The sequence below is a fragment of the Ornithorhynchus anatinus genome, chromosome 8 (assembly GCF_004115215.2).
Source record: "Ornithorhynchus anatinus isolate Pmale09 chromosome 8, mOrnAna1.pri.v4, whole genome shotgun sequence".
NCBI lineage: Eukaryota > Metazoa > Chordata > Mammalia > Monotremata > Ornithorhynchidae > Ornithorhynchus > Ornithorhynchus anatinus.
The window spans coordinates 19,051,756-19,079,314 of NC_041735.1; the positions used below are offsets into that span (position 1 = coordinate 19,051,756).

The 27,559-nt window shown below is 42.9% G+C and overlaps 1 protein-coding gene across 1 annotated transcript; it reads right to left on the reverse strand.

The window, feature by feature from the left end:
• Nucleotides 1-21,031, reverse strand: PTK6 (protein tyrosine kinase 6). The gene is made up of 8 exons (XM_001506717.4): nt 20,587-21,031; nt 16,944-17,065; nt 11,014-11,177; nt 8,679-8,832; nt 6,981-7,142; nt 3,930-4,111; nt 3,097-3,250; nt 1-579 (listed from the first exon to the last, which is right to left on the reverse strand). Exons 1-8 carry the CDS (start codon nt 20,820-20,822, stop codon nt 392-394), a joined length of 1,362 nt encoding a protein of 453 aa, XP_001506767.1. The 5' UTR covers nt 20,823-21,031; the 3' UTR covers nt 1-391.
• Nucleotides 21,032-27,559: the final 6,528 nt, after the last annotated feature.

Here is a 27,559-nt window from a genome sequence, read left to right on the forward strand (position 1 = left end):
TAAACATGCAGAGTTTCCATTCTGAATATTTATTCTCTCATCACAAGGCTTAAACCATTACATCCCTTTCCATTTCCATTTTCTGAGTTTTCTATGAGCACCTGAATAAGTTCTTTGATATAAATCCAAAGCATTGGAGTATTTTACACTGTATCTTCTCATTTCTTTATCTCATATTCTCTGTAAATCAAATGACAAAGCCTCTCTTTATGGCCAATGAGCACCTTTGAAAATCATCCACTATCAGTCACAGTTAAAATTTTGATTTTCGAGTGGCACTCTTACTTACATATACCGTCCATATTTCCATCTGGGTATTTCACCTATGACCGAGTCAAAGGCTTTAAGAGGAGAATGACAAAATGTCAAAAGATGACTTCCGGTCCCATTTTCATCCAGGATTTTCATAGTTGGTGAAACAGAAGAGTTTCTCTTTAAGGCATTTGAAAGTTGGCCTTTCTTCAGGAGTAATATTCCAACACTTGCACATAAGTTCATAGATCATGGGTGGGCATTTTGGTGGGGACAGCATCCGAAACCCAGTTAGAACTTTTTGGTGGACTTCACTGTTGGACATTCCTAGAAAATAAGGAGGGAAGAGAAAAGATGAGAATCAAGATGGTTGGAGCTTTCCAGGAACCCAAGGGGAAAAGAGTAGTAGTAGGAGGACAAAACTTTAGGAAGGAAGAGTTTCACCTATTGGTATTTCTATCTGGAAATGGATTTGGAGAAACTGGTCAGTGTGATCTAACGAGCTGCACAAAGTGATATGGCCACAACCAGACTTCACCGATATGGGAGTAAAGGGGTCAAATGGTTTTCACAGCTAGGAACAATTAGAGTCTTTTTCACATATCTGTGCTTCACAGCCAAGAGGGCACTAGTGATGCTCCTCCGAGCAGCAGAGGTTGAATGCCTTTCTTGGGTCTCCTTCTTTGTTCTTTGGTGAAGCTCTCCTTGTAGTCAGGGAACTTGCCTACCACCTCTGTTATATTGTACTCTCCCTAGAGCTTAGTACAGTGCTCTGCACACAGCAAATAGAGAAGCAGCGTGGCTCACTGGAAAGAGCACGGGCTTTGGAGTCAGAGGTCATGGGTTCGAACCCCGGCTCTGCCATTTGCCAGCTGTGTGACTTTGGGCAAGTCACTTAACTTCTCGGTGCCTCAGTTCCCTCATCTGTAAAATGGGGATTAAGACCGTGAGCCCCACGTGGGACAACCTGATTCCCCTGTGTCTACCCCAGCGCTTAGAACAGTGCTCGGCACATAGTAAGCGCTTAACAAATACCAACATTATTAGTAGTAAATACAATTGATTGATTAATTAGTTGGATCTTCACTTACACCCATCAACACTGAATAATGAAGACTGAGATTTCCCATCTCTCATCACTGCAACTCCTTTCTGGCCCATTTCAAATGTGAGTTTGCAGGGATTTCCCTTTTGGGATTGAAGATGATGCTACAGATGGTGGGATTTTATCAAAGTGGGGGGGGAGTTGAAATGACTGATAATAATAATCATCATCTTCATCATCATCAACCCCAGTAAGCACTTAACAAATACTGTAGTGACACTGTAGTAATATTTCTATGGTATGGTATTTATAAAGTGCTTACTATGTACCCAGAACTTGGTAGATCCAAGTTAACCAGGAAAGATACAGTCCTTGATTTACATGAGGCCCACAATCTAGAGGAGAGGGAGAACACTATTGAATCTCCATTTTACAGAAGAGGAAACTGAGTCACAGATAATTGAAATGACTTTCCCAAGCTCACAGACTTTCCCAAGGTCACAGCAGGCAAATGGCAGAGCAGGGATTAGAATCCAGGTCCTCAGACACTCAGGTTCATGGCTTTTTCACCAGGACTGTTGCTTCAACAATCTCTTTCCAATTGTATATCCAGAGTGGTTTCTTGGGGAGGTATCTTTGCATTTTTTACATGCAGGGCCTGGCACTATTTTAGAATTTGTTGCTTAAAAATCACATTCTGCCAGACCATTTCCCTCTCAAAAAGTCACCACATTCCCCATTTGTTTATATGATTTACTCGGTATGTCTTTAAAGCGTTTCTCCCGACCCCATTGCTTACAGCCCTCCAGCCTCATTAAGCAAGTGTTTGGATATTTTGCCAACATCCATTACCCTTTCTATGATCCCATTTGGTGAAGCTGAGGTGTGACAGGCCTTGTTTTGATGCAGTTGGAATTCGCGGTCCAGAATCTCCTCATCTAAGATCCGTTCCTTGCTTATTTAAGTGAGGCTGAAGGAACTATTCGAGAAATCATACAGACACCAGTGACGGTTTCCAAGTCCCAGGCATGTTTGCAGAACTTCAGTTTGTTTGCAATGTTATCCCCGGCCCTTTTAGACCTTTTGTCATAATCCTTCAAATATCAGTATTTTTTCTTCTCAGTTTAGAACCCAGTCACCTTCATAAAAGTTAGGTGGCTTAACTACTGTCATGGATGCTAGGATTTTTCCAGAGACCCCAAACTGGCATACATAATAGTAAGGAGACCACAAATGTGTGAAATTCACATATGCCTCATAGTCTATGCCAAATATCCAAAGGAAATTTACAAATTAAGAACTTATTATTGTTCTCTTCTAGACATGTCTGTAGGCATTTACTCTCCCACAGTCAGGGACCCGCATTCCTGAACTAGCATTTTGGGGTTTTTAAATGGTATTTGTTAAGCACTTACTATGTGCCAGGCACTGTACTAAGGACTGGGGTAGATACAAGCTAATCAGGTTGGATACAGTCCATGTTCCACATGGGGCTCACAGTCTAAATCCCCATTTAAAAATGAGGTAACTGAGTCCCAGAAAAGTTAGGTGACTTGTCCAAAGTCACACAGCAGACCAGTGGTGAACCCGGATTAGAACCCAGGTCTTTAGAACTCCCAGAACTGTGCTCAACCCAGTAAGCCACACTGCTTCTCATAGAACTATGAAATCAAGGTAGGGGAGACACCTAGGGACAGAGGGAATGGCAAAATTAAGCCCTCCTCCCCCTTCCACCCCCACCCCACCTCCCACATAATCCAGGATCCTAACCTGGAGAACTCTGTTTAAAAGTGCATTACCTGGATATGGCATCTGTCCCCTGCTGAAAATCTCATGAAGAAGAATTCCAAAAGACCAGACGTCAGATTTAATTGAATAACGTCCATAGGCGATGGCTTCTGGTGCGGTCCATTTGTAGGGGATGTTTTGGGCGTAAGATAAGTAGATGTTGTCCTACAAAACCCAGAGGATGGGGATTAAAAGAATATACATGTGGAAGATCCTAGAATTAATTAAAAACTACACAGGACATTCCTGGTGTTGGACATTCCCAGGGTCTGTTCCAGCCTCTAGGGATTGACAAAGTGTGAGACACTCCACAAACCACAATATGGTCACTTTTGGCTTAATCATCGAAGAGAAGAGATGGGAGTCACCTGAAAATCACAGCTTTGCTCATGCAACAGAAACTGCCTCTCTGTTCAATGTGTTAAAAGACTCTAGACTAAGTTCATTATGGGCAGGGAACATGTTATCAACTCTGTTATACTGTACTTTCCCAAGTGCTTAGTATAGTGTCCTGCACACATTAAGCACTCAATAAATATGATTGTTTGAAGATGAAGCAGTGTGCCCTAGTGGATAGAAGATGGGACTGGGAGTCAGAAGAACCTGGGTTTTAATCCTGGCTCCACCACTTTGCTGTGTGACCTTGGGCTTCTCTGGGCCTCAGTTACTTACCTCATCTGGAAAAGACTGTGAGCCTCATATGGAAGAGGGACTGTGTTCAACTCAATTTGCTTGTATCCACCCTAGCGCTTAGTGCAGCATCTGGCACATAGTAAATGCTTAACAAATACCACAGTTATTTTTATTATTACTATTGTATGAGAGAGATGGATTTTTTACACACCTTGATCAGCCTGGCCAGTCCAAAATCACCCACTTTGCAGATGTTATTTTCTCCAACAAGGATGTTCCTGGCAGCCAGGTCCCGATGAATATAATTCTGCGATTCCAGATAGCTCATCCCCTCAGCCACCTGAGATGCTATGTCTACTAGTTCACACATTGGAACACTGGCTCCATCAGAGTCTACGAGAGAGGCGAACAGAAGCCCGTTCATTACTCCTGAGCTCAGCTGGGCAACTGAGCCAGGGAAAGGGAGATTAATGGTGACTATGCCATATGGGGGAAAAAAGAAGGAAAAAACCATATACTATTTAGTTCCTATATGCATTCCTAGCAGAAACGATTGATTGGTTGATTGAAGATGAAGCAGCCTGGCCTAGAGGATAGAGGACAGGCCTGAGAGTCAGAAGGTTGTGCGTTCTAATCCCAGCCCCACCACTTGTCTGCTGGGTGACCTCGGACAAGTCACTTCACTTCTCTGTGCCACAGTTACCACATATGTAAAATGGGGATTGAGACTGTGAGAAGCATGTGGGACAGGGACTGCGTCCAACCTGATTTGCTTGTATCCACTCCAGTGCTTAGTGCAGTGCCTGGCATACAGTAAATGCTGAGCAAATGCCACAGTCATTATTATTATTTTTATTTAAAATATCCCACCTCTGCCCCAGGTAGCCCTGAGCCTTCCCTATGCTCTGTGTAATTGGTCTGTCTGCAGCTTTTCACTTCCCCAGTTGTCTTGATGTCTCTAGCATCACGGTCCCAGTTCCCTTCTCCCTTTCCCTGCTGCTCTTCCACCCCTCATTCTTCTGCTCCCAGTTAATCATCGGTTGGGCATCGGCTCTGGGGTAGTGACCCAGAAAAGGACAGATCCTTTTTCATGTGAATGTAGTTGATAGTCATGGTCATCCTCTTGGATGGTATCCTTTGCTGCATTTATTTAAATGTCTATCTCCCTCACTAGATTGTAAGCTCCTTAAGGGGAGGGATCCTGTCTGCCAACTCATCGCTTGTACTATTCCAAGCTTAACAAATACCACAATTATTATTATTACTATCGTATGAAAGAGATGGATTTTTTTACACACCTTGATGAGCCTGGCCAGTCCAAAATCACCCACTTTGCGGATGTTATTTTCTCCATTACTAGTGCTTTGTAATCTAGTAAGAACTCAGTGGTATTCATTGTACTGATTGGTAAGTAGTCTCTTGTGAACTCAAACACACGCCAAATTCAACACCTAGATGTTTTTCTCCAGCTAGAAGTTATTTATTTAGCATAAACCTTCTGAAAGAGTTCATTTTTGCCAATAATTAACCCTGGGAAGGGAGCCACCCCATCTGTTGCTTCCCCTTGCTCTGTAATTTATTTTTTTAATTCCCTGCTAGTCTATAAGCTCCTTAAGCGTAGGGGTCATATCTACTAACTCTACTGTACTACACTCTCCCAAGTGCTTAATACAATGGCTTGCCCAGAGTAAGCACCCAGTAAATATGATTGACTGATTGATTAGCAGTTAGCACTAAGAATGAAACACAGTTCTTGGAATATTTTAAAGTGTGAGAATGTGTCTACCAACCATATTGTATTGTTCTTTCCCAAGGGCTTAGAGTTCAGTGCTTTGCACACAGTAAAGGACCAGTAAATACCACTGATTGCTTGATTGATAAGCTTCAGAAGTTCAAGAGATGGGTTTATACACTGTTGCTGCCCTAATCCTTCTGGAAATGTACTCCTTTTCCTCCTGCCACCACTCAGTTGGCTCCCATATTTTTACCAGTTTTCAACATTCCACTGGGTAAATTTTCTCATAGTGAATAGGCACAGTGTTAGGTTTGGAATAGAATGGGGGGGGTAGTGAAATATTACTATTAATATTAATAATATAATAATTAGGAGGAGGGAGGGGGTAATAGTGAGGGGAAAAATCCTGAACAGGAGTCATTACCTGGAGTAGGGAAAATCACAAAGAGGGATGGTTTCTCAGGGACCACCCAGCAGATACACTATGATGTTAAAGGAACTTAAGAGAAGAGAACCTAATGCACTTGTCTGCTGTGTGACTTTGGGCAAGTCCCTTAACTTCTCTGTGCCACAGTGACCTCATCTGTAAAATGGGGATTAAGACTGTGAGCCTCACGTGGGACGATCTGATTACCCTGTATCTACCCCACCACTTAGAACAGTGCTCAGCACATAGTAAGCGCTTAACAAATACCAACATCATTATTATTATTATTATTATTATTAATGGCAGAAGCACAGACCAGGGAATCAGGGGACCTGGGCTTTAATCCCAGCTCTGCTGCTTGCCTACTGTTTGAGCTTGAGCAAGTTACTTCACTTCTCTGTGCCTCAGATTCCTCATCTGTAAAATGAGTATTCAATATCTGTTTTCACCCAACTTAGACTGTGAGCCCCATGTGGGACTGGATGGAAAGAGCATGGGCTTGGGAGTCAGAGGACGTGGGTTCTGATCCCGACTCCACCACTTGTCCCTTGTGTCACTTGACTTCTCTGGGCCTCAGTTACCTCATCTGTAAAATGGGGATTAGAAGTGCGAGCCCCATGTGGGACAACCTGATTACCCTGTATCTACCCCAGCCCTTAGAAGAATGCTTGGCACATAGTAAGCTCTTAACAAATACCATAATTATTATTATAAGATCTGTTTTTACTGTATGTAACCCAGCTCTGAACACAGTGCTTGGTGCATAGTAAGCACTTAAATACCACAATTATACATAATAATGACTATGCATGGTTCATTCATTCAATCGTATTTATTGAGCACTTACTGTGTGCAGAGCATTGTACTCAGCACTTGGGGAAGTACAATACAGCAATAAAGAGAGACAATCCCTGCCTTCAATGAGCTCACAGTCTAGAATCACGGTTTGGACAGGCTTGCCCTAGGTGGTTTTTACATCTGTGGAAGACTCCCTCAACCCATCTCCTTGGCAATGCTTTATAACCAACATTTTCACCACAAATGGTGTAGCTCACGAGGAACGGAAGTGACTCACATCCTCCCCCAATTCCAGGCCTTACCACGAAGAAACTCAAGCAGATTCCCTTTGGGCATGAGTTCAGTGATAATGTAGACGGGATCCCCAGCTGATGAGATGGCGTACAGAGCAAGAATGTGCCTATGCCGCAACTCCTTCATCACCTGGATCTCAGAGTAGAACATATTCTGGTGCATCAAGTCAGCTTGAGGAAGGCACAGGGAGGAACAGAAAGCCAAAAGTAAAGCAATGGGTACTTCTACAGCCCCCAGGCCCCACTTTGAACATGCTTCACTCTCCCTAACAGCCACATAGTCTACAATGGACTAATGAGAAAGAAGAGGAGGCATCCTACTTGGCTGGGAGATAGACATGTCTAACCAGAAAATGCATAGAAGAGATTTAGTGAACCTAGATGGAGAAGAGTGAGATGAACAGATATTTTCCCTCTTTATTTGAAAATGAGTCAGATGGTCCAAACAATCAACCTGCCAAGTGCTCATTACAGCGCTCTGCACACAGTATGCACTCAATAAATATCACCAATTGGTTGAAAGTGCAAGTAGGATTTATGGGCTGTAAGCTGCAAGCTAAACTGTAAGATAGACTATAAACTCCTTATGGCCAGGGAACATGACTATCAAATCAGTTAGAGAAGCAGCGCGGTTCAGTGGAAAGAGCCTGCGCTTGGGAGTCAGAGGTCATGAGTTTAAATCCCGGCTCTGCCACTTGTCAGCTGTGTGACTGTGGGCAAGTTACTTAACTTCTCTGTGCCTCAGTTACCTCATCTGTAAAATGGGGATTAACTGTGAGCCTCACGTGGGACAACTTGATCACCCTGTATCTACCCCAGCGCTTAGAACAGTGCTCTGCACATAGTAAGCGCTTAACAAATACCAACATTATTATCATTATTATTATTATAATGTATTGTTTCAAATGCTTAGTAGATTGCTCTTCACCCAGTGATGCTCAGTAAATGTAACTGATTGATCTTGGATAAATCGGATCCAAAGCCAGCATAGGATAGTGACTGGGGTTCTCTAACTCCTTCGGAAACGGAATGAGTAAAAATGGATTTATATTGTGGGACGAGGGATTTTTAGATAAGGTTTAGGAAAGAACTTACTAAAAGACTAAAAGTGAGGGATATTGTAGTAGAATAAGTATTTTGAGGGATAATGCAGAGAAGCAGTGTGCCACAGTGGAAACAGCACAGGCCTGGGAGTCAGAAGGATCTGGGTTCTAGTCTCAGCTCGGCAACTTGCCTGCCGTGTAACCTTGAGCAAGTCACTTCACTTCTCTGTGCCTGTTTCTTCAATTGCAAATGGGGATTCAATACCTGTTCTCCCTCCTACTTAAACTGGGAACCCCATGTGGGACCTGATTATTCTAGTTTCTACCCCAGTGCTTAATGCAGTGTTTGTCACATAGTCAGCACTTAAAAAATACCACAATTACAATCATCATCATCATTATTATTACTGGGAGCCCCATGTGAGACTAGGACTATATCTGATTTGATTATGTTGCATTTACTCCAGGACTTCCCAGCCTTACCAGCACAGTTGGAATTCCAGGAGTAAACTCAAAATGATTTCCACCCTGCAGGAGAAGTTATTAAGCTAAGTGGGTGGTGGAAAAGAGAGTGTGGGAAGAGACCAAGTTAGAGAGATTCCTTGTCTAGAAATGATCACTACCCATCACATGAAATTTTCCAACCCAAAGAAAATGTGCTTACCTTTAGCAATCACTTTAATTGCGACTCTAACTTGCTTTTTCCAGTATCCTTCAAAGACTTCCCCAAAGTATCCAGAGCCAAGTTTCCTAGTGAGTGTAAATTCTTCTTTGGGCCTTTCCCAATCATCCCAGTGAGGAAGAGGCTTAGGCTCGTGCTAGATGAAAAATAGCCATGCAAATAATGATTAGAATAGATATTCATGGAGACATCATGGAGATAGATAAGGACAATTCCCCCTCCTGGAGTTTGAGTATATTGTTAATATTTTGAGAAGTTCCAGCAGGAGAGATCTGGTCTAGCAGATATCCACCAGACACTTACAAAATAGTAAGTCCCCTTGATCTAGAAACCCACTTTAGAAGTGCCTAATTAAGCAAAGATACCTTTGGTCATCCAGTGACCCTAATTCATTTAAAAAACTTTATTTTTAAGCAGTTGATTTAAACAACATATTCATGGGAGCCAACATGTGCATTCAAATGTACTGACTGATTTTTTTTCCAGTTTGGAAGATGTTCCACATAGACCATATTTCCTCCTAGCTAAATGTTCATCGTGAGAAGAAAATCATTCATAAAAAGTGTCGTTCAGCGCCACGACCCAGACGTGCTCATTGGAAAGATCTCTGATCCTGCCAGCTGAGTTCATTGAGCAACTTGCCTTCCACCATAAATGGTGAGGCAGGAGGCTGAGGAGGGAGTTGGACGAAGGTAGGTGGGGTAAAAAGGACCTCCTTTCCTTTCTTCAGGTTCCTTTCTTTAAATAGTTTGAAATCAAATTGTGTTCCATGAGAGAAAAAAGGGAAGTTGATGTGGGAAATGGTTTCCCCTCTCACTCTTCAGAAGCCTCCGTTTAACTTCAGAAATGTCCATCTTTCACTTTTGGGCATCGGATGTGATGGCTGAACATGTCTTCCTAAATGCTGTGTTGTCTCAGGTAATGCTTGTGAGCAAAACTTAATACAGTTTTTGGCTAAGATCCTTTTCCAACTTTTAGGAATCTTGAGGAGTCCTCACTGAATAACCAAGGCTACCTGGAATGTTTGGTTTGGAGTGCAGGCCTCATGAGTCACATGGAGGAAGTGGGAACACTGAGGGGTTAGTTCTGGCTGGGCCATTTTGTCTGGCAGAAATTTTCCACATCGCCCTAGTAAATGGCTGCCGTTGCCATTATTATTATTGCTCCCAGAAAAGGACTTCCTGTGCTAAATTTCAGGGGTGGTGGTTCAACAATCAGGGTTCCTTTTTTTAATCTCATTATCTACCAGTCTAGCTAATTACCAGTTTTGTTTGAATTATCGAGGCTGGTTTTGAACTCAACTGGTAGATAAGAGACTTATTTGGGTTTCCTCAGTAGACGATGCCAGGAGGCTGAAGTTCAAATTGTAGATAATTAGCCTGTAGCTCTCTTCCCACTCCAACCTACTGATATTTCTGGCTTTCTCAATTGAAGGGGAGCTCTCTAAATTCCAATCAGAGTGAAAAATAAAGGTCAAGATGCTCATAGTGTTTCTGCCCCAGCCTAACCAACACTTCCCCAGAGGATTATCACTTTCATGAATGTCTGAACTTTTCTCCTCACAGTCTTGAGTCCGAGAAACCAACTTGCACCAGATTCGTTTCAGTGGACACGGTTATTGAAAGTGGAATAATTCCATTAAGGGTGATCAGGTTTCCAGTCTTATGAAACGAAGAGAAAGTGCTTCAGGATCTGTGACTTTTCCTCAGTTTTCTAGATGCCTGGACACCCAGATTCAGACAAGGCAGACCAGTTCCATGGAATAAAAAGGGCTGATATTTTTTCAGCAAAGTCATACTCAAGAGTAGAAATCAACCCTATTTCTTCTCCCACTGCCACTCCAGCATTTCTGCATCACATGAGGACTTGGGTACTACACTTTGCCCTCTTATTACTCATCTATTAATTCCACTAATTCCCTTTGCCTGTAATTTATTTTAGCGTCTACCTTCCCTGGTAATTTGATAAGCTCCGTGCAGGCAGGAATCATGTCTACTAACTCTTTGGTAGTTTTAATTAATTAGTAGTTTAATTAAGTGATTAATACAGTACTCTGCAAAGAGTAAGCACTCAATAAATATGAATGATTGATTGATCGATTGATTAGGTCCATTTTACTTAACATAGGACACTTTCTCTAATCACATTAGATAAATCATGGTTTAGCTATAAAGGCTCTTTGTGGACTTTGATCACCTTAGACAAAAACAAATGAAGTTTTACTGTGGTGAAGCTGGTGAATATTTCAACCTGCCATAAAGATGGCAAATAGAATATCTAAATATTAAATCTAAAACATAAGAAAATTTCAATTTACCTTCCAGCAGGGATTGGTGAGTTTCAGGCCATGGGAAAGGTTCCTTGCTCTGTGATATTCAATCAGGCTATTGAGATCTGGAAAGGAGACTATGGCATTCATATGGAACTTTCCTTCTGCGCTCCGCCATATCTTGTAATGTCTCACAATCTGATCATCCCGAACTTTGAAATCAGGAGGGGAGGAGACAAGAAAGGAGGGACACAGGGAAGAGGGAGTCATTGATTAATGGAGATGGAATATTTACTGTTTTCAGAAACCGGTAACAGCATGGAAGTATGTAGTTAAACTATTGCTCACAACACTGATTAAGGATGCGTTTCTTGCATTTGCAGTTTGAGGGAAAGCTTCATCCTCTGAAAATGCAAATACAATGACTCTAAGAAAGTTACCACCTCTTGGGAAGATCTCAAGCCAGAGTCGTGGGGCTTGAGTTTTCCATCTGGCTCTGTCCCTAGTTCCCAGAGTAACAAGTCACCCGGCATCTCTGGGCCTCTATTTCCTTATAAATACAATGGAGGTCACGGCACCCGTTCCATGTTCATTTCATAGACACATTATGAAACTGAATGAGGCCACAGTTCTGAGTATCTCTTTTCAAGAGAAAAGCCTCAAAGAAAATTAAGGTTGTTTCTGACTCAATTGACTTTGGTAGATTGTGCATTCCGTGTGGGGTGAGAACTGTTTCTGATCTGATTAATAATGTTGGTATTTGTATTTGTTAAGCGCTTACTATGTGCCGAGCACTGTTCTAAGTGCTGGGGTAGACATAGGGGAATCAGGTTGTCCCACGTGGGGCTCACAGTCTTAATCCCCATTTTACAGATGAGGGAACTGAGGCGCAGAGAAGTGAAGTGACTTGCCCACAGTCACGCAGCCGACAAGTGGCAGATCTGGGATTCGAACTCATGAGCCCTGACTCCAAAGCCCGTGCTCTTTCCACTGAGCCACGCTGCTTCTCCAGGCACTGTAATAAGTGCTAGGTTAGATACAAGCAAATAGGGTTGGACACAGTCCCTATCCCACTTGGGGCTCACGGTCTTAATCCCCATTTTATGGATGAGGTGACTGAGGCACAGAAAAGTGAAGTGACTTGCCCAGGTGCATCTAACAGACAAGGGGTGGATACGAGATTAGAACCCAAGTCTTTCTGAATCCCAGGCCTGTGGTCTATCCAGTAGTACAGCTCTAAAAAAGTGTATAGGCCTCTACATGCACCTCTCATTGTCTAGGAAGTGAAAGAGACCAAGTCAGAGAGCACATGACCTTCCCGTCAACGTAATCTCCTTGTGGGCAAGGATCATCTCTATCAATACAATTTTATTGTGTTTGCCCAAGCTCTTAGTAGAGTGTTCTACACACATTTAGCACTCAGTAAATACCATTGATCGATTGATCTCCACAAGAATCAATGTGGCTTATTCATTCATTCAACCATATTTATTGAGCGCTTATTGTGACTTAGTGGATAGAGCACGGGCTTGGGCGTTGGAAGGACCTGGGTTCACCACGTGTCTGCTGTGTGACCTTGGGCAAGTCGCTTGACTTCTCTGGGCCTCAGTTATCTCATCTACTGAAAAACGGGGATTCAGAATATTAGCCCCATTAGGGACGAGGGCTATGTCTAACCTGATTAATTAGTATCTACCCCAGAGCTTAGAATGGTGCTTGGCACATGGTAAGTACTTAAAAAATACCGTTATTATTATTATTATGCTTTTTAGAGTGCATATTATGTCTGCCTTTGCCCAGGAAAAGTCTTCATACAGACTTGCAATTTGTAGGAGAAGCTGTAAAGTAGCTATTCTGTGCAGTTCTCAAGTGTAGCCAGCATGGGCGTTGGTGGGGGAGGAGGGCAAATGGGGAATATGAGAAGGGGCTACCAGGAACTCTGCTTCCAGAAAGAATGGAATCTATTCTTTAGAATTCCAAGAGCACTTTCTATTGGCCACAGGTTTTACAACCAGGCTGAACAGTCGCCTCTCCAATCAGTTCTCTGAGGAAAGTTGGTGCCGTCATCCAAGTTTTACAGGTAAAGTTGCTTCGGCAAAGAGGTGGCTAATTTGCATAAAGCCACGCAATGAATCAGAGACCAATCCCAGTTTGCATGGGAAATACATAGTCAACTCATTGTTGTTGAGGATTATCTAATGTGTGGCTTACCTACACCCAGATCTAACGTTGCTACATCTTACATTTCCTAACTTTTAGGGGAGAGAGGGGTATATGGGTCAAGGTATATGCGCTCAAAATCTTCCATTTCAGGGGTTGACTCCTGAATCTCACATGTCACAGTGGGCACTTAGAGCCTTTAGAATTTTTTTTTTCTGCTCATTTTTCTCTCGAGTTTTTACTGTACAAAACTATAGGATTTGTTGTGGATCTGTATCATCTTGAAGTGATGTAATAATAACAACTGTGGTCTTCATTAAGTGCTTACTGTGTGTTGGGGTAGATACAATATAAGCAGATCAGACACATCTGTAACATATAAGGATCACAATCTAAAGGAGAGGGAGAGTAGGTATTTTATCCCCATTTTTACAGATTAGGAAACTGAGGCACAAAGAAGTTGAGTGGCTTGCCCAAGGCCAAGCAAGCAAGTGATGGAATCTGTATTAGAACCCTATTCTCCTGACTTCCGGTCCCGTGTTCTATAAAAACGAGTACAGCGTTCTGTTCATAGTGGGCCTTCACTCTATTGACTGCTGGTGTATCCATACACAGTGGAACATCAGAAATGAAACGCACTGGAGCTCAGTTTGAATATTCTGACAAAATTCTTAGAAGAGAGCTTGTCAGAGACAGATCCTGGGTTCAGATAATTCTTTGCTAAGGCTCTCTGCCTTCGCTTGTGATAACTGGAAATTAAATTTAAAAACAATATTTAAAAATGCTTTTATCGGGTGCTCAGTTGTATTGTACCCTTCCTGGCACTTAGTGCGGTGATCGGCTCACAGTAAGTGCTCAGTAAAGACCACTGATTGACTGATTACTCACTCAGTGCTAAACTGGGTCAGATAGTGATAATCAGATGGAAAGCAAATCTGGGGATGAAGAGGATGGGCACAGAGGGTGAGTCTCAGATTAACCTCTTCCGACCCAAATTGGATCTTCTGAATCAATCCTCCTGCTCAGCTCTGAGGGGATGTGCACATTTTAGCTCCATTAATGAATTATGCTCCCAAAGAGCCCATGGGGGCATCACCCAGGGGCCTATGAAGGATTTAAGAGAATGCCTGAGTGGAGTTCCACACTCTCTCACTAGCATTTACTACAGGTGAAAGAACAGGTTTGGGGAGTTCAACTACTGCACCTCCTCAATGACCCCAATTCCTGGTGACAGCAAGCACACTCCCTGACAGACATGCAGGAATTGCAGACTCAGGTTTAGTCTCTGTCTGTCAGTTGGTCTCGAGACACTGGAAACACCCTCTGTTCAGGAGATAAAGCTGATCTATCATGGCGTTTCAAAGAGATGATCTGTGGAGATCTAGAGTAGAAGAGATCTGTGGAGAAGCAGCATGGCCTAGTGGAAAGAGAACAGGCCTGGGAGCCAGAGGACCTGGGTTCTAATCGTGGCTCTGCCACTTAATAATAATAATAATGTTGGTATTTGTTAAGTGCTTACTATGTGCAGAGCACTGTTCTAAGTGCTGGGGTAGATTCAGGGTAATCAGGTGTCCCACGTGAGGCTCACAGTTAATCCCCATTTTACAAATGAGGTACCTGAAGCACAGAGAAGTTAAGTGACTTGCCCACAGTCACACAGTTAAGTGGCAGAGGCGGGATTCGAATCCATCACCTCGGACTCCCAAACTCGTGCTCTTTCCACTGAGCCATGCTGCTTCTCACTTGTCTGTTGTGTGACCTTGGGCAAATCATTTAACTTCTCTGTGCCTCAGTTACCTCATCTGTAAAATGGGAATTAAAACTGTAAACCCTCCTGTAGTGCAAGGGATTGTGTCCAACCTGATTACCTTGTTTTAACCCCAGTGCTTAGTAAGTGCCTGTCATTCTAGACTGAAAGCCCGGTGTGGGCAGGGATTGTCTCTCTTCATTGCTGAATTGTACTTTCCAAGTTCCAAGGGCTTAGTTCAGTGCTCTGCACACAGTAAGTGCTCAGTAAATATGACAGAATGAATGGAGAGTATAAAATAAGAATGAACGGACGGACGGGACAGCCGGACAGTCCCGGCTAGACTACTGTGTCAGCCTTCTCTCTGACCTCCCTTCCTCCTCTCTCGCCCCGCTCCGGTCTATTCTTCACTCTGCTGCCCGGCTCATCTTCCTGCAGAAACGATCTGGGCATGTCACTCCCCTTTTTAAACAACTCCAGTGGTTGCCTATCGACCTCCGCTCCAAACAAAAACTCCTCACTCTAGGCTTCGAGGCTCTCCATCACCTTGCCCCTTCCTACCTCTCCTCCCTTCTCTTTTTCTACCGCCCACCCCGCATGCTCCGCTCCTCTGCCGCCCACCTCCTCGCCGTCCCTCGGTCTCGCCTATCCCGCCGTCGACCCCTGGGTCACGTCCTCCCGCGGTCCTGGAACGCCCTCCCTCCTCACCTCCGCCAAACTGATTCTCTTTCCCTCTTCAAAACCTTACTTAAAAATCACCTCCTCCAAGAGGCGTTCCCAGACTGAGCTCCTCTTCCCCCTCTACTCCCTCTGCCATCCCCCCTTTACCTCTCCGCAGCTAAAGCCTCATTTTCCCCTTTTCCCTCTGCTCCTCCACCTCTCCCTTCCCATCCCCACAGCACTGTACTCGTCCGCTCAACTGTATATATTTTCGTTACCCTATTTATTTTGTTAATGAATTGTACATCGTCTTGATTCTATTTAGTTGCCATTGTTTTTACGAGATGTTCTTCCCCTTGACGCTGTTTAGTGCCATTGTTCTTGTCTGTCCGTCTCCCCCGATTAGACTGTAAGCCCGTCAAACGGCAGGGACTGTCTCTATCTGTTGCCGACTTGTTCATCCCAAGCGCTTAGTACAGTGCTCTGCACATAGTAAGCGCTCAATAAATACTATTGAATGAATGAATGAAGATTTGGTTTAATAAATACCATTAAAAAGCCAGTCCATTCTCTCACATATCTCTGAAACTCTTAAAGGAATGGTCTGTTGTCTGCCTGTGAGCATGGACAAATCACTTAACTTCTCTGTCTCTGTTATCTCCTCTGTAAAATGGGGATTAAGATGGTAAGCCCTGTGTGGAACAGGAACTGTGTCCATCCTGATTATCTTCTATCTACCCCAGTGCTCAGTACAGTGCCTGGGACACAGCAAGTGCTTAACAAATACCATAAAGAAACGAACAAAAACCTCTCCAAGGAGTTTATGTTGCCCCTAACCTGAGCACTCTTACAAGACCTCTGATACACGCTCTGATATTTTCCTGATAAGAGTAAGAGTATTTTTCTGATAAGATCAGCCTTACTCAGATAGATTCATTTGTCTTTCCCAATCTGGGGCCTATGCTGAAGACACTGTACGAGTATTGTGATCATCTCAATACCTTAAGCCGTTTACATTGAAATCCATGTCACCAAGGAAAATGAGCCAACTTCCCTATTGATTTGTAAATCAATTCACAAAACTATACTGCAGAGGTAGAGTCTATTGATAATTTATAATCAATCAATGGCGTTTACTGAGCACTTACTGCAAGCAGAACACTGTGCTAAGTACTTTTAGTACCTTTTAAAAATTGGTGTACAGCTTGACTAGGAAAATTGATTCACTGTTACATTGATGGAAACAGGGCAAGGGGAAGTGAAATTTTACATTTATGTTAACCGGGGAGCATATCAGAACTGGATCCTGTATTTGAGTCAGATAGCTAACAGTGGAGAAATACAGAACTAGGGGGTTCAAGTCACTGTCTTTGTATTGTACTATGTCAAAGGAAAAAGGAGTGAATTTTACCTGATAGGACATAGTCAGCTCCTTTCTTCTCACTTGTTCTGACCAGAAAGGCCCCCGTTCTGTTCTCTTCAGAGAGGAGCCTGTGTAAAGCTTCTGTTCGTGATATCTGCCCAAAATACCATCTACGGGAATCAAGAAAAAGAAACACAGAATTGTAGTAATAGTAATAATAGTAGTATTTAAGTGCTGACTGGGTGCAAATCATTGCACTAAGTACCTGGGAAAATATGCAGGTAAGAATTAGACACAGCCCCTCAGGGTGACTCCCAATCTATAAATAAAAGAAAAAGCGGGAGGGGGGAGAGGGCTGGTGACAGACTCATAAGGAGAGAGAAAAAAAACCTTAGGACAAAATGAAGACATAAACAAAGCTTATTGGAAGGCTGTGGCAGCGACTTAGAGTCCCCGGTCTCAACCGCAGCCACAATGAGAGGTCCAGCAGTAGCCGCTACTGTTTTCCCGAGGTTCTGTGGAGTTGGCACCAGATGGTGGCTGTTTCTGTCTGGGGTGGTGGAAGGTGGATTGGAATGGAGACTCCTCGATGACACAGAGGAGAGCCAGGGCTGGGTTCCAGGGAAGTCACGCGGTGGTCTGTTAGGAAAGGATGGCAAGGACACTGAGAGTCACGATGCAGGGCAGGTACTTGGAGGAGTCATGTGGCCTTCTGGTTGGAATAGTCTGGTATGTGATCAGAGACCGTTTAAGTCCTATCGGCACCCAGTTGACCATCTATCTATCAATCAATTGTATTCATTTAGTGCTTATGGTTTACTGAGCATTGTACTAAGCACTTGAAAGAGTGTCAAGAGTAGGTAGACATGTTCTCTGCCGGCAACGACCTTATAATGGGGGGTGGATGCAGACATTAATATAAATAAATAACTTCGGATAAGTACCCAAGTGCTGTGGGGATGAAGGAGGGGTGAATAAAGTCTGCAAATTCAAGAACAACGATGATGCAGAAGGGAGTGGGAGAAAAGGAAATTTGGGTATGGTCAGAAAAGGCCTCTTGGAAGAGATGTGCCTTCAATAAGGCTTTGAAGGTGGAAAGAGTGATCATCTATAGGATATGAAGAGGGCGAGGTCAGTGGCTAGAGAGACGAGATCAAGGTACAGTGAGTAGGTTGGCATTAGAGAAGTGAAGTGTGCGGACTGGATCTTATTAGGAAATCAGGGAGGTGAGGTAGGAGGAGGCAAGGTGATTGAATGCTTTAAAGTCGTTGTTAAGGAATTTCTGTTTGATGCAGTGGTAGATGGGAAACCCGTGGAAGTAGCTTGGACTGAATGATTTTGTAGAAAAATGATCCAGGCAACGGAGTGAAGTATGGACTGAGTGGGGAGAGACAGGGAGGCAGGGAGATCAGCAAGAAAGCTGATGCAGTAATCAGGAGGGATCAGATAAGTGCTGATTATCATAACCATTATAGATAACCATTCTTTCTTCAGATAGTCAGGAGGTGACAGAAGCATACAGGAAAAATTTGATTATCCAACATAATTGGGATTGAGAATAGTCTAAGTAACCAGAGGGGAGTTTAGAACAAAACTGGACTTAATAATAGTAAATATAATGGTATTTCTTAAACACTCTGTGCCAAGCACTGTTCTAAGTCCTGGGGTAGATACAGAGTAATCAGGCTCACAGTCTTAATCTCCATTTTACAGATGAGGTAACTGAGGCATAGGGAAGTTACATGGCTTCCCCAAGGTCAAAAAGTAGATAAATGGTGGAGCTGGGATTAGAACCCACTTCCTCTGACTCCCAAGCCCGTGCTCTTTCCACTAAGCCATGTTGCTTCACTTGACTCTTCTATATAGGGCAATGCACAGTTTTTCTCCGTTCACCTGACATTTTTTAATTATTTCAGTAATAACAATCACTGTGCTATTTGTTCAGCCTTTACTATGTGCCAATCACTGAACTAAGTGAGGGGGTAGATTTTTGCAGAGGAGGGAACTGAGGCATAGAAAAGTTAGGTAACTTGCCCAAAGTCACATAGGGGACAAATGGTGGGCAGGATTAGAACACAGGTCCTCTGACTCCCAGGATCGTGCTCTTTCCACTAGGCTACACCATGTGCTTCTGAAAACCTGTTGTCTCAGATGATCAGCTTTCCACTGTTCTACCAGAGTTACAGGCTGACAGGACACCAGCACAGATCATGGTGGTCCAGGGGGCAGTAATATTGGAGACATCCACTATCCTGACACCTCTAAGATGCTGCTGGGAGCCTGCACAAGCTAAAAATGCACACTTTCTGGGATGGAGGAATGACGGTGGGGTGTTGAAGGGAGGAGAGATGAGGAAGTTGGAATCCAGTATTGTGTGGGATTTGTCCAAGCACTTTATAAAACATTAACACAGTGGGGTTCATGAGGGGCAAGTGTGGGGTAATCCTGTTCACTTCTAGATTTTAAGTTACTTTTATAAGAAGCATGAACTGCTCTGCCAAACTGCCTTGCTTCTGGGCCACCCTATAACCAGTCAGGCACCGGTCCTAGAGGTTGCAAGAGAAAAGAACAAAGGTAGAAGATCCAGGAGAAGAGGCCAAAGTTCAGCTGACATAACTGGCAGACTCTCCTTTCATCTAGCCTGAGCTGACAAGCTAAATGTATTAGTGAACCTGAAGAGAACCCAGAAGTCTGAATCACAGCCATGTTTCTCCTGGTTCACCTAATCCCTGATTCTCTTCCTGTTATTTCCTGGAAGAGGGAGTGAAATTGATTTATTTTTGACATTCAGCCACCTTCCCAAATTGATATTGGTAGACCTAACTTTCTCAGGAGAATGCAGGGCTGGAGATGTTGAGGGACTGCATGGGATCATTGAGAAATTGGAGGAGAAAATCCCCACCCTCCAACTGAATCTCATTGCCCAAGAATAAAGGCGCTTAAAGTCTAAATTGCATCATGGATATCACATCTTTTGTGTTTGTTGTTCGTTCTGTTCCACATGTAATTCTTTCGTTCATTTTGGAATTGCCTGGAGGATTAAATCGATTGCCTCATTTTAAACAGTTGAAACACTCTAGGCTTTAAAAAAGTATTTAGCAAGCACAAGATTTGCCCAAAATAAAAGGTAGTCTTATAACAATAACAAAAATAATATTTAGCATTTTTTACTCTTCTTTTGAATGGCCCCACACATTTCCTTGGAGCATTTGCCCCAACTGGTCTCAGGGCTCCAACAGAAGGTAAGCAAAAAGTCTATCTGCATGTTCCAGACTAAACCACAAAATTGTTTGCCAAGACATTAGTACTCACTTTTCAATTCAGTAGCCATATAATTCCTATGACTCTTCTATTAAATCTTTTTAGAGCCTAAAGTAATTTTCCCCAAACCAATATTAATCCCTAAAATCCAGAGAAAAGCCCTAAACTTGCCAGGATCTTAGAACACAAAATCTTGGAATCTGCTGATTTTCTCCAAGAATATTTCACGTCTTCCCTGATTTAATCTGAACTTAGATCGATTCTTAAAGCCTCCATTTCTGAAATGGAGGCAGAACCCTTTACATAGAACAGATTGGGAATGAGTAATCAAGTCATGGCTGAAAGTCTAGTCTAGACAAAACCCCCATTCTGCTAACCTACCACATATGAATGAGTTTCAAATTCCCACACTATGCAGGATTTTACTTACGGTTCGGTTTCCAACGTCTCTTGCTCAGCTAAATAATTGTAGGGTACGTAACCTTCCCCTTGGATCCTTCCAGATGTATCTATTTTCTTTGCCCGCCACCAGTCTTCCACCTTCTCAGTGACCTGGAAGAGGTCTCCAGCCTTAAAACTTAATTCGTCATCAGTCCGTGCCTCGAAGTCCCAGAGGCTGACATACAGGTGTTTGGTCCCCAAAGGGAAAGTGGTTCTTGAGACCATGTTGGTGGGTCAAGGAGGAGCTGATCTCTGAGAGGAGCAGTTTTTCAGCCTTTCTCCCAGGACTGTGTCACCCAGATTTCTTTGTTCATCTTGCCTCTTCTTCAGGCATTTTGGTCTCCTGTGCGGAGCCTTCTCTGTCAGGAAAGTGACCTTCGTCCCTTGACGCTGAGGGGCACTCCTGTTTGCGTGTCTAGTCCTGACAGATAGAACCAGAACTGCCTACTGTGTCCTTTTCCCTCCTGGTAGCTCCACTTCCTTATTGTCTGATGCAGGACTGCCCTATGGGCCACTCCCATGCAGATAACCAGAAAGTTGGAGTCACTATTGCAGAATCATTAAAATCCTCAGCTTCTAAAATGAGCACTTCAGTTTTGAGGAGTGACTAGGGTATGAAATAAATTCAGAATTCCTTTCCCTCTCCTGGACTACCCAATCCAACCCGGCCTCTCCTCTGCCCAACCCATACACACACAAGCAAACTCACAGACACGCAAGCTTGCGCCTTCAAGATTCACTGAAATCCAGTAGTCGGGAAGGGAGGGAAGAAGAGCAGAAGGGAAAGCTGAAGATGCTAAAAGAAGAGGCACACCAGTAAAATTTCAAGGGAAGAAAATGGGAGCAAAAAGAGAATAGAATGCTGAGTTTGTAATTTCAGATGTTAGGTAACTCAAGTTGAAGGACTACTTGGGTTACTGGTAAATCGGTGTCTGGGAAATTTGGAGTAGGAAACTCCAAGAGTCATCATTTTGCTGTGACTCATGATAACTCACCTTGCCAACTGCACACACAGAAAGAGCTTCGGAAAATATGTTTTGCACAATTTAGCCCCTTGATCAGCCAAGATACCTGCTCTCATGCATGTGTGCACGCGCACACACACATACACACACACAAACACACCCCGCCCCGGCTTGGGTGAATCACACAGGAGAGGCACTACTAAAGACTGACAGCTTGATAAACCCATCCTCTTTCCTTTGTGTTGCCGGTTCAGATGCTAGAGCCTTCTTTTCCATAAGCCAAATCACCAGGAACAGTTTACCCGTATCCATCTGTCTCAGGAACTTGCCATTTCTGCTTTTCTAAGCCAAATCTCTTCTCTTTCATCTCTCAGCACCTCTTCCTTTAGTGGCGGATACCGTGAGGCCTTTATAGGATTCACTGCACAAAACCCAGTTTTCTAAACCGGCTGTGCTCGTTCCTTGTCCCATGCGGGGTGCGGCAACTTACTCTTTAATACTTATATAGCATCTTCTGTTGGAAAAAGACTGTGATGTTTTTATTATTTACCTTCTGGCAAAAACCACAGGGGATGTCACCGTCCACATTATTTAGGTGAGGTACTACGAGGTTGACTTGCTCGAGTCAATGAAAGATCAAAGATTTGGACCCCAAGTTGAATGAATTATATTATAAAGGACATACACCGGTCACCTTAAAGAAAGGATGTCATTACTTCGATGTTCTCAGTTAGCGACATTGCTTCATGAAGAACGCTGTAGGTGTCGGGTAACTATTTTGCGAGTTTGGATCCTGCAAGTGTTTCGGGTTTTTCAGTTTGTCGGAAAGAGCCTTAGGAAACAGCCACTCATAGAATGCAAATGGTAGACACTCTGGACGTTCTGTCCCATTTCTGCCTTTTTTTAAAGGTAGTTATTAAGAGCTTTCTATGTACCAGACATTGTACTAAACACTCAAGTTAATCAGGTTGGATACAGTCCATGTCCCACTTGGGACTCACAGTCTTAATCCCCATTTTACAGAAGAGATAACTGAAGCACAGAGAAGTTAATGGACTCGCCCAAGGTCACACAGCAGACAAGTGGCAGAGCCAGAATTAGGACCCAGGTCCTCTGCTCCCAGGCCAGTGCTGTAGCCACTAGGCTACACTGCTTCTGCACATCCTTTAGGGATTTTCTCCCCTCTTCTCTCATTCCACAAATGCATGCTCTCACGACTCTGCTTACTGTTTTCCTTGACTGAGCAGGTGCCGAGGAGGTGTCAGTAGGGATGTGAAAATCCAAGGATTTAAATTGAGTAAGAGCAGTTGGGGATCAGATAGGCTGACTAATGCAGTTGGGACCATCCCAGTTCCATGACATTTGGATATTTTTCTAAAACCGTTCAAAATGTTCTACAAAAATCTGGGATTATCGTGGCTAAACCAGGATGGATGGTCAGGTTGGCTTAGAGGACTGATGGGAATGAAATGGAAGAGGCAACCGAGTCCAAGAGACTTGGCCAACAAGGGAACGAACTTTACCAGTGCCTGGGAAAGACGGGAAAGGAGTCATCAAGTTGGTTAGCCAGTCAGTCAATTGTATTTATTGATCACTTACTGTGTGCAGAGCGCTGTACTAAGTGCTTGGGAGAGTAAAATATAACAATATAACAACCACATTCCCTGCCCACAGTGATCTTACAGTCTAGAGGGCTTTCAGTCTACACTTTCCCAAAAGCAACAACGATAATTCCATCCCCTCAGTAGACAGGAGAGCTGAAAATAGAAATGTGAAAACGTTGGGGTTTTTAAACCTCTTTTTTTTCCCATTTTGGGGCTTTACCAAAGAGATCCACTGTGACAAATTGATCAGAGGAAATCCTAACACGGAAGAAGGTTGATGAGCCAGACTAGACCCAGGAAGTGCTGGGTGTACCCAATCCTCAGGGCCTAATTCTATGACTGTTGCAGAGTTGCCTCCCAGTATTTTGAGAGCCCTAAGAAAACTGAGGATTGGGCATTTCTGGAAAAAATGGGGTCCTTTCTGACCCACCTTGTCAAACCATGGCCCCCCTCTTCTAAAAGCAAGTCCCTGATCCTGATTAAGTCGTTAATTAGGCCACCCTATGTAATTATATTGGGTTTTTTTGTCATGGATTTATTTAGACTAACATGTTTATTATTTTTAAATCTTTTTTCCAATTTCATACCATAATCCAGCATACTAACTTTGCTCCTCTAAAGCCAACCTACTCACTAACTTCACTCTCATCTATCTCACCACTGACCACTTGTCCCCATCCTGCCTCTGACCTGAAACTCCCTCCCGCTTCATATACAAGAGACCATCACTCTGCCCACTTTCAGAGTTTTATTAAAATCACACCTCCTCAAGAGATCACCCCGACTAAGCCCGCATTTTTCCTATTCCCTCTCCCTTCTGAATAGCCCTCGAACTTGGATTTGTAGCCTTTATTCAACCCATCCCCAACTCCACAGCACATATGTACATATCTGTGATTGATTTAAATGACTGTCTCCCCCTCTAAATTGTAAGCTCCATATTATACTGTACTCTACTAAACACATAGTGCTCTGCACACAGTAAGCACTCAATAAATATGATTATCAATTTCTATGAGCTATATATGGTATTCATCAATTGGCTTTTTCTTTGCCTTCCCTCTTGGACTCTAAGTTTCTCAAATGGGAGACAGTTTCAAATACATCTTAATATTGCAGCTACTACTGCTAATAACAGCAATATTGCTAGTGATATTTGTTAGGTACTTACTATGTAAGGAAGATACTAAACTCTGTGGTAGATGCAAGATTAGTTTGAGTCAGTAAAATTTATATTTTTATGTTCTTACGTGTTCTTGCTCAACTCTTCTGCAACTGACCTATTGCCCACTCCCTTTCTCCATCCTGGAACTCCCTCCTCCATCAAATCTACCAGACCATTGCTCTCTACAACATCCCACTTCCTCCAGGAAGCATCCGCAACTCACAGCACTTAGTAACTACAACCACCCTTAGCTGTAATCTGATTATTTATTCACTTACTTACTCGATCATTCATCTTCACATGCCCTGGCTCCTACAGGCTGAATCTCCATTTTTTTTCCTCTTTCCAATCAACTTCCAATCAACAACTCTTTCAATCAACAACAGCTCTTTCCGATTTATTTCCTTCCAATAGAGAAGCAGCGTGGCTCTGTGGAAAGAGTCCAGGCTTGGGAGTCAGAGATCATGGGTTCAAATCTCAGCTCTGCCATTTGTCAGCTGTGTGACTGTAAGCAAGTCACTTAACTTCTCTGGGCCTCATCTGTAAAATGGGGATTAAGACTGTGAGCCTCATGTGGGACAACCTGATTGCCTTGTATCTACCCCAGCACTTAGAACAGTGCTCTGCACATAGTAAGCACTTAACAAATGCCAACATTATTATTTCCCAACCTTTGAATGTCTTTCTCCCCCACTGAATTGTTAACTCTGAAGGGCAAGATCCATACATTTGACTCCTACTGTACTCTCACCTGTAGTCTCCCAAGCACCTAGTGCAGTATTTTGCACACAGTAGGTGCTATTGTTGATGATGACCAAGACCATGATGATGAAGCAGTTTTAACCATTCAAGGTGACATCTTGGGCCATTGTTTTTATGATTCAAGTTCCATATTCATGGGGCTTTCATGTGTGGAGAATCCCGTGAATAGTACAATCAGTAACCATGAAGGTCACAGTAAATGCCTAGATAGACGTTGATTTGCCTGCAGCTCTGAATTTCTGGGAATAGATGAGTATTTGCTGAATTTAGTTTTGCAAAGGAGCTTGATCCCATTGAAAATTGGGGTAGTCTCCAGGAAAAAGCAAGAATTTACCTTTATAACATCTAGTGGTTTTGTTGTTGGAGCATTATCCCAAAAAGCAATCTCCATTAATGACAAGGTATATGTATGAATAAATAATATTATGAGGAAGATATTTTCCCTTTGTTCTTCTTATTCACAGAGGAAACAACTTGAGAAGCAGCATGGCCTAATGGATAGAACATGGGCCTGGGAGCCAAAGGACCTGAGTTCTAATCCCAGCTCCACCTCTTGTCTGCTCTGCAACCTTGGGCAAATCACTTAATTTTTCTGTGCCTTATTTGCCTCATCTGTATCCAACCTGATTGGGTTGTATCTACATGCTTAGTAGAATGTCTAGCACATGGTAAGTGCTTAATAAATACCATAAAAAGAGGATTCAACAAGAACAAATAAAGTTGAATTATAATAGGAGACAGTTCAGCTGGGCATAAGGAAGCACTAATTGACTTGATGACAATATTGTGGAACTTGCTTTTGAGGGAGGTTGTAGATTTCAAAAGAAACAGTTTTGATGCTAAAGCCATGTTGTCCCCACATCTAGAATAATTTGTAAATTCTCATTACCACTTCTTGGAAAGGTTATCCTGGGGCTTGGAAAGGAACAAAGAAGGGTAATCAAGTTGATCAGGAGGATGGAGAAATTTTCCTATGAAAATAGTCCAAAAGGACTCATTGGTCTAGGTAGTGAAGGGAGAAGGGACCTCATTACAGTTTACAAAATCTGGAAGAGCTGAGATAGGGGGGAAATGGAATTGCTGTTCATCAAATCCCAGAGCAAAAAGATAAGAGGTCACCCACTGCAGCTTGAGGGTGGTAGGTTCAAAACAAATGAAAGGAGACTTGCCCGGAAGCTGGTGATCATATGGAATTTGTAACCACAGGAAATTGTGCAGGCAGAAAGTATCAGGAGGTTCCAAATGGGCTTGGTTAAATACAGCGGTGATTAGGTTCATAATGTATTACCAGAGGGTTAAATTAGAGTTTTAAATGGGTCATCCCTTTAAGAGAGATAACCGTTTAAGAGAGCAACCATTACTCAATTCCTCCAAGTATCATATCTATTACCAGAGACAAACTAATGGATTCAGCAAATCACTGATCTCATCCAGTAAAGGCATTTCTTATGGTCTTATTATTTTCCCATTCCTGGAGATTGCTTTAAAAAGAACCATCACCAAACCAGGATTCTGTAGGTTGGGTCAGTTGAATGCATACAAATCAATGATACCATGGATTAGAAGGCCATCTCCCTCAAGGAAATTTTCATCCTTAGAAACTTTCTGTATGGTAATTCCATTTGTTAAGGAGGCACTAGAGGGCAGCCAAAGATTGAAAAGTAAGACTCCTTATTTCCTTTTGAAATCTGGTACCATGAAGCTAATGCCTCTTTATGGGTCTTTTTTGTAAACTTGTCACCTACACTGAAATCTGAATTCAGAGATGGGTTTCCCTGGGTGGGTTTAGATAAACAGACAGGGGTAGCCTGATCTACCTTCCCCAGATTTTTTTGGAGTTTCTGGAGATCGAGTCTGCCAATTTTAAGAATTCAAAGCCATCTCAATACCTCTTCCCAATGTGCCTTAGTCATCAACTACAATAAGCTTTTAATTTTCAAAGCACACTCTCGCCCATCCTGCTCCTTTCAAGAGACACCACAAACTTGGAAGAGATACTGGCCTTTAAACAACAAAGAAACTTTTATTGTCTCTGGAGAGTTCAGAAGAATACTATGAAAAACAATTCCATGTCAATTCTGCTTCTTCAGTATTCTTCTCCTGGAAAAGATGTACCAGCCAGAACTGTTACCCGTTTATCATCCTGCCCCTCACTAAGCATTATATTGGTCAGGGAGATGTTTTGTCGAACTGCAGTACACTAGAAGAGTTTCCACATCAGAAGAAAATATCACTGACTTTGGCTCCTACTGGCCGATACTGAGATAAAGAACTTACCCAAGAGGGTGGCTGATTTGGCCTTGGAAAAATGAACCTGTCCTCTCCACCCCCGGGGTGATTATTTAAGTTCAGCTCGAATCATATCATAGGATGGGATACAAATAATAAACTTATTCTTTCTTGTGCTCATGCCTTAATGTGTCATGGTAAAATCCAACCACAGTTAGGATTGCAACATCATTCTTG

Coding starts and splice junctions, on each gene's coding strand:
- PTK6 (XM_001506717.4), bottom strand. CDS start 20,822: ATGGTCTCAAGAACCACTTTCCCTTTGGGGACCAAACACCTGTATGTC. Junction 11,178..16,943: donor AGCTGACTATGTCCTATCAG/GTAAAATTCACT, acceptor CTGATTTCAAAG/TTCGGGATGATCAGATTGTG. Junction 3,251..3,929: donor GACTGGCCAGGCTGATCAAG/GTGTGTAAAAAA, acceptor TGGGTTTTGTAG/GACAACATCTACTTATCTTA.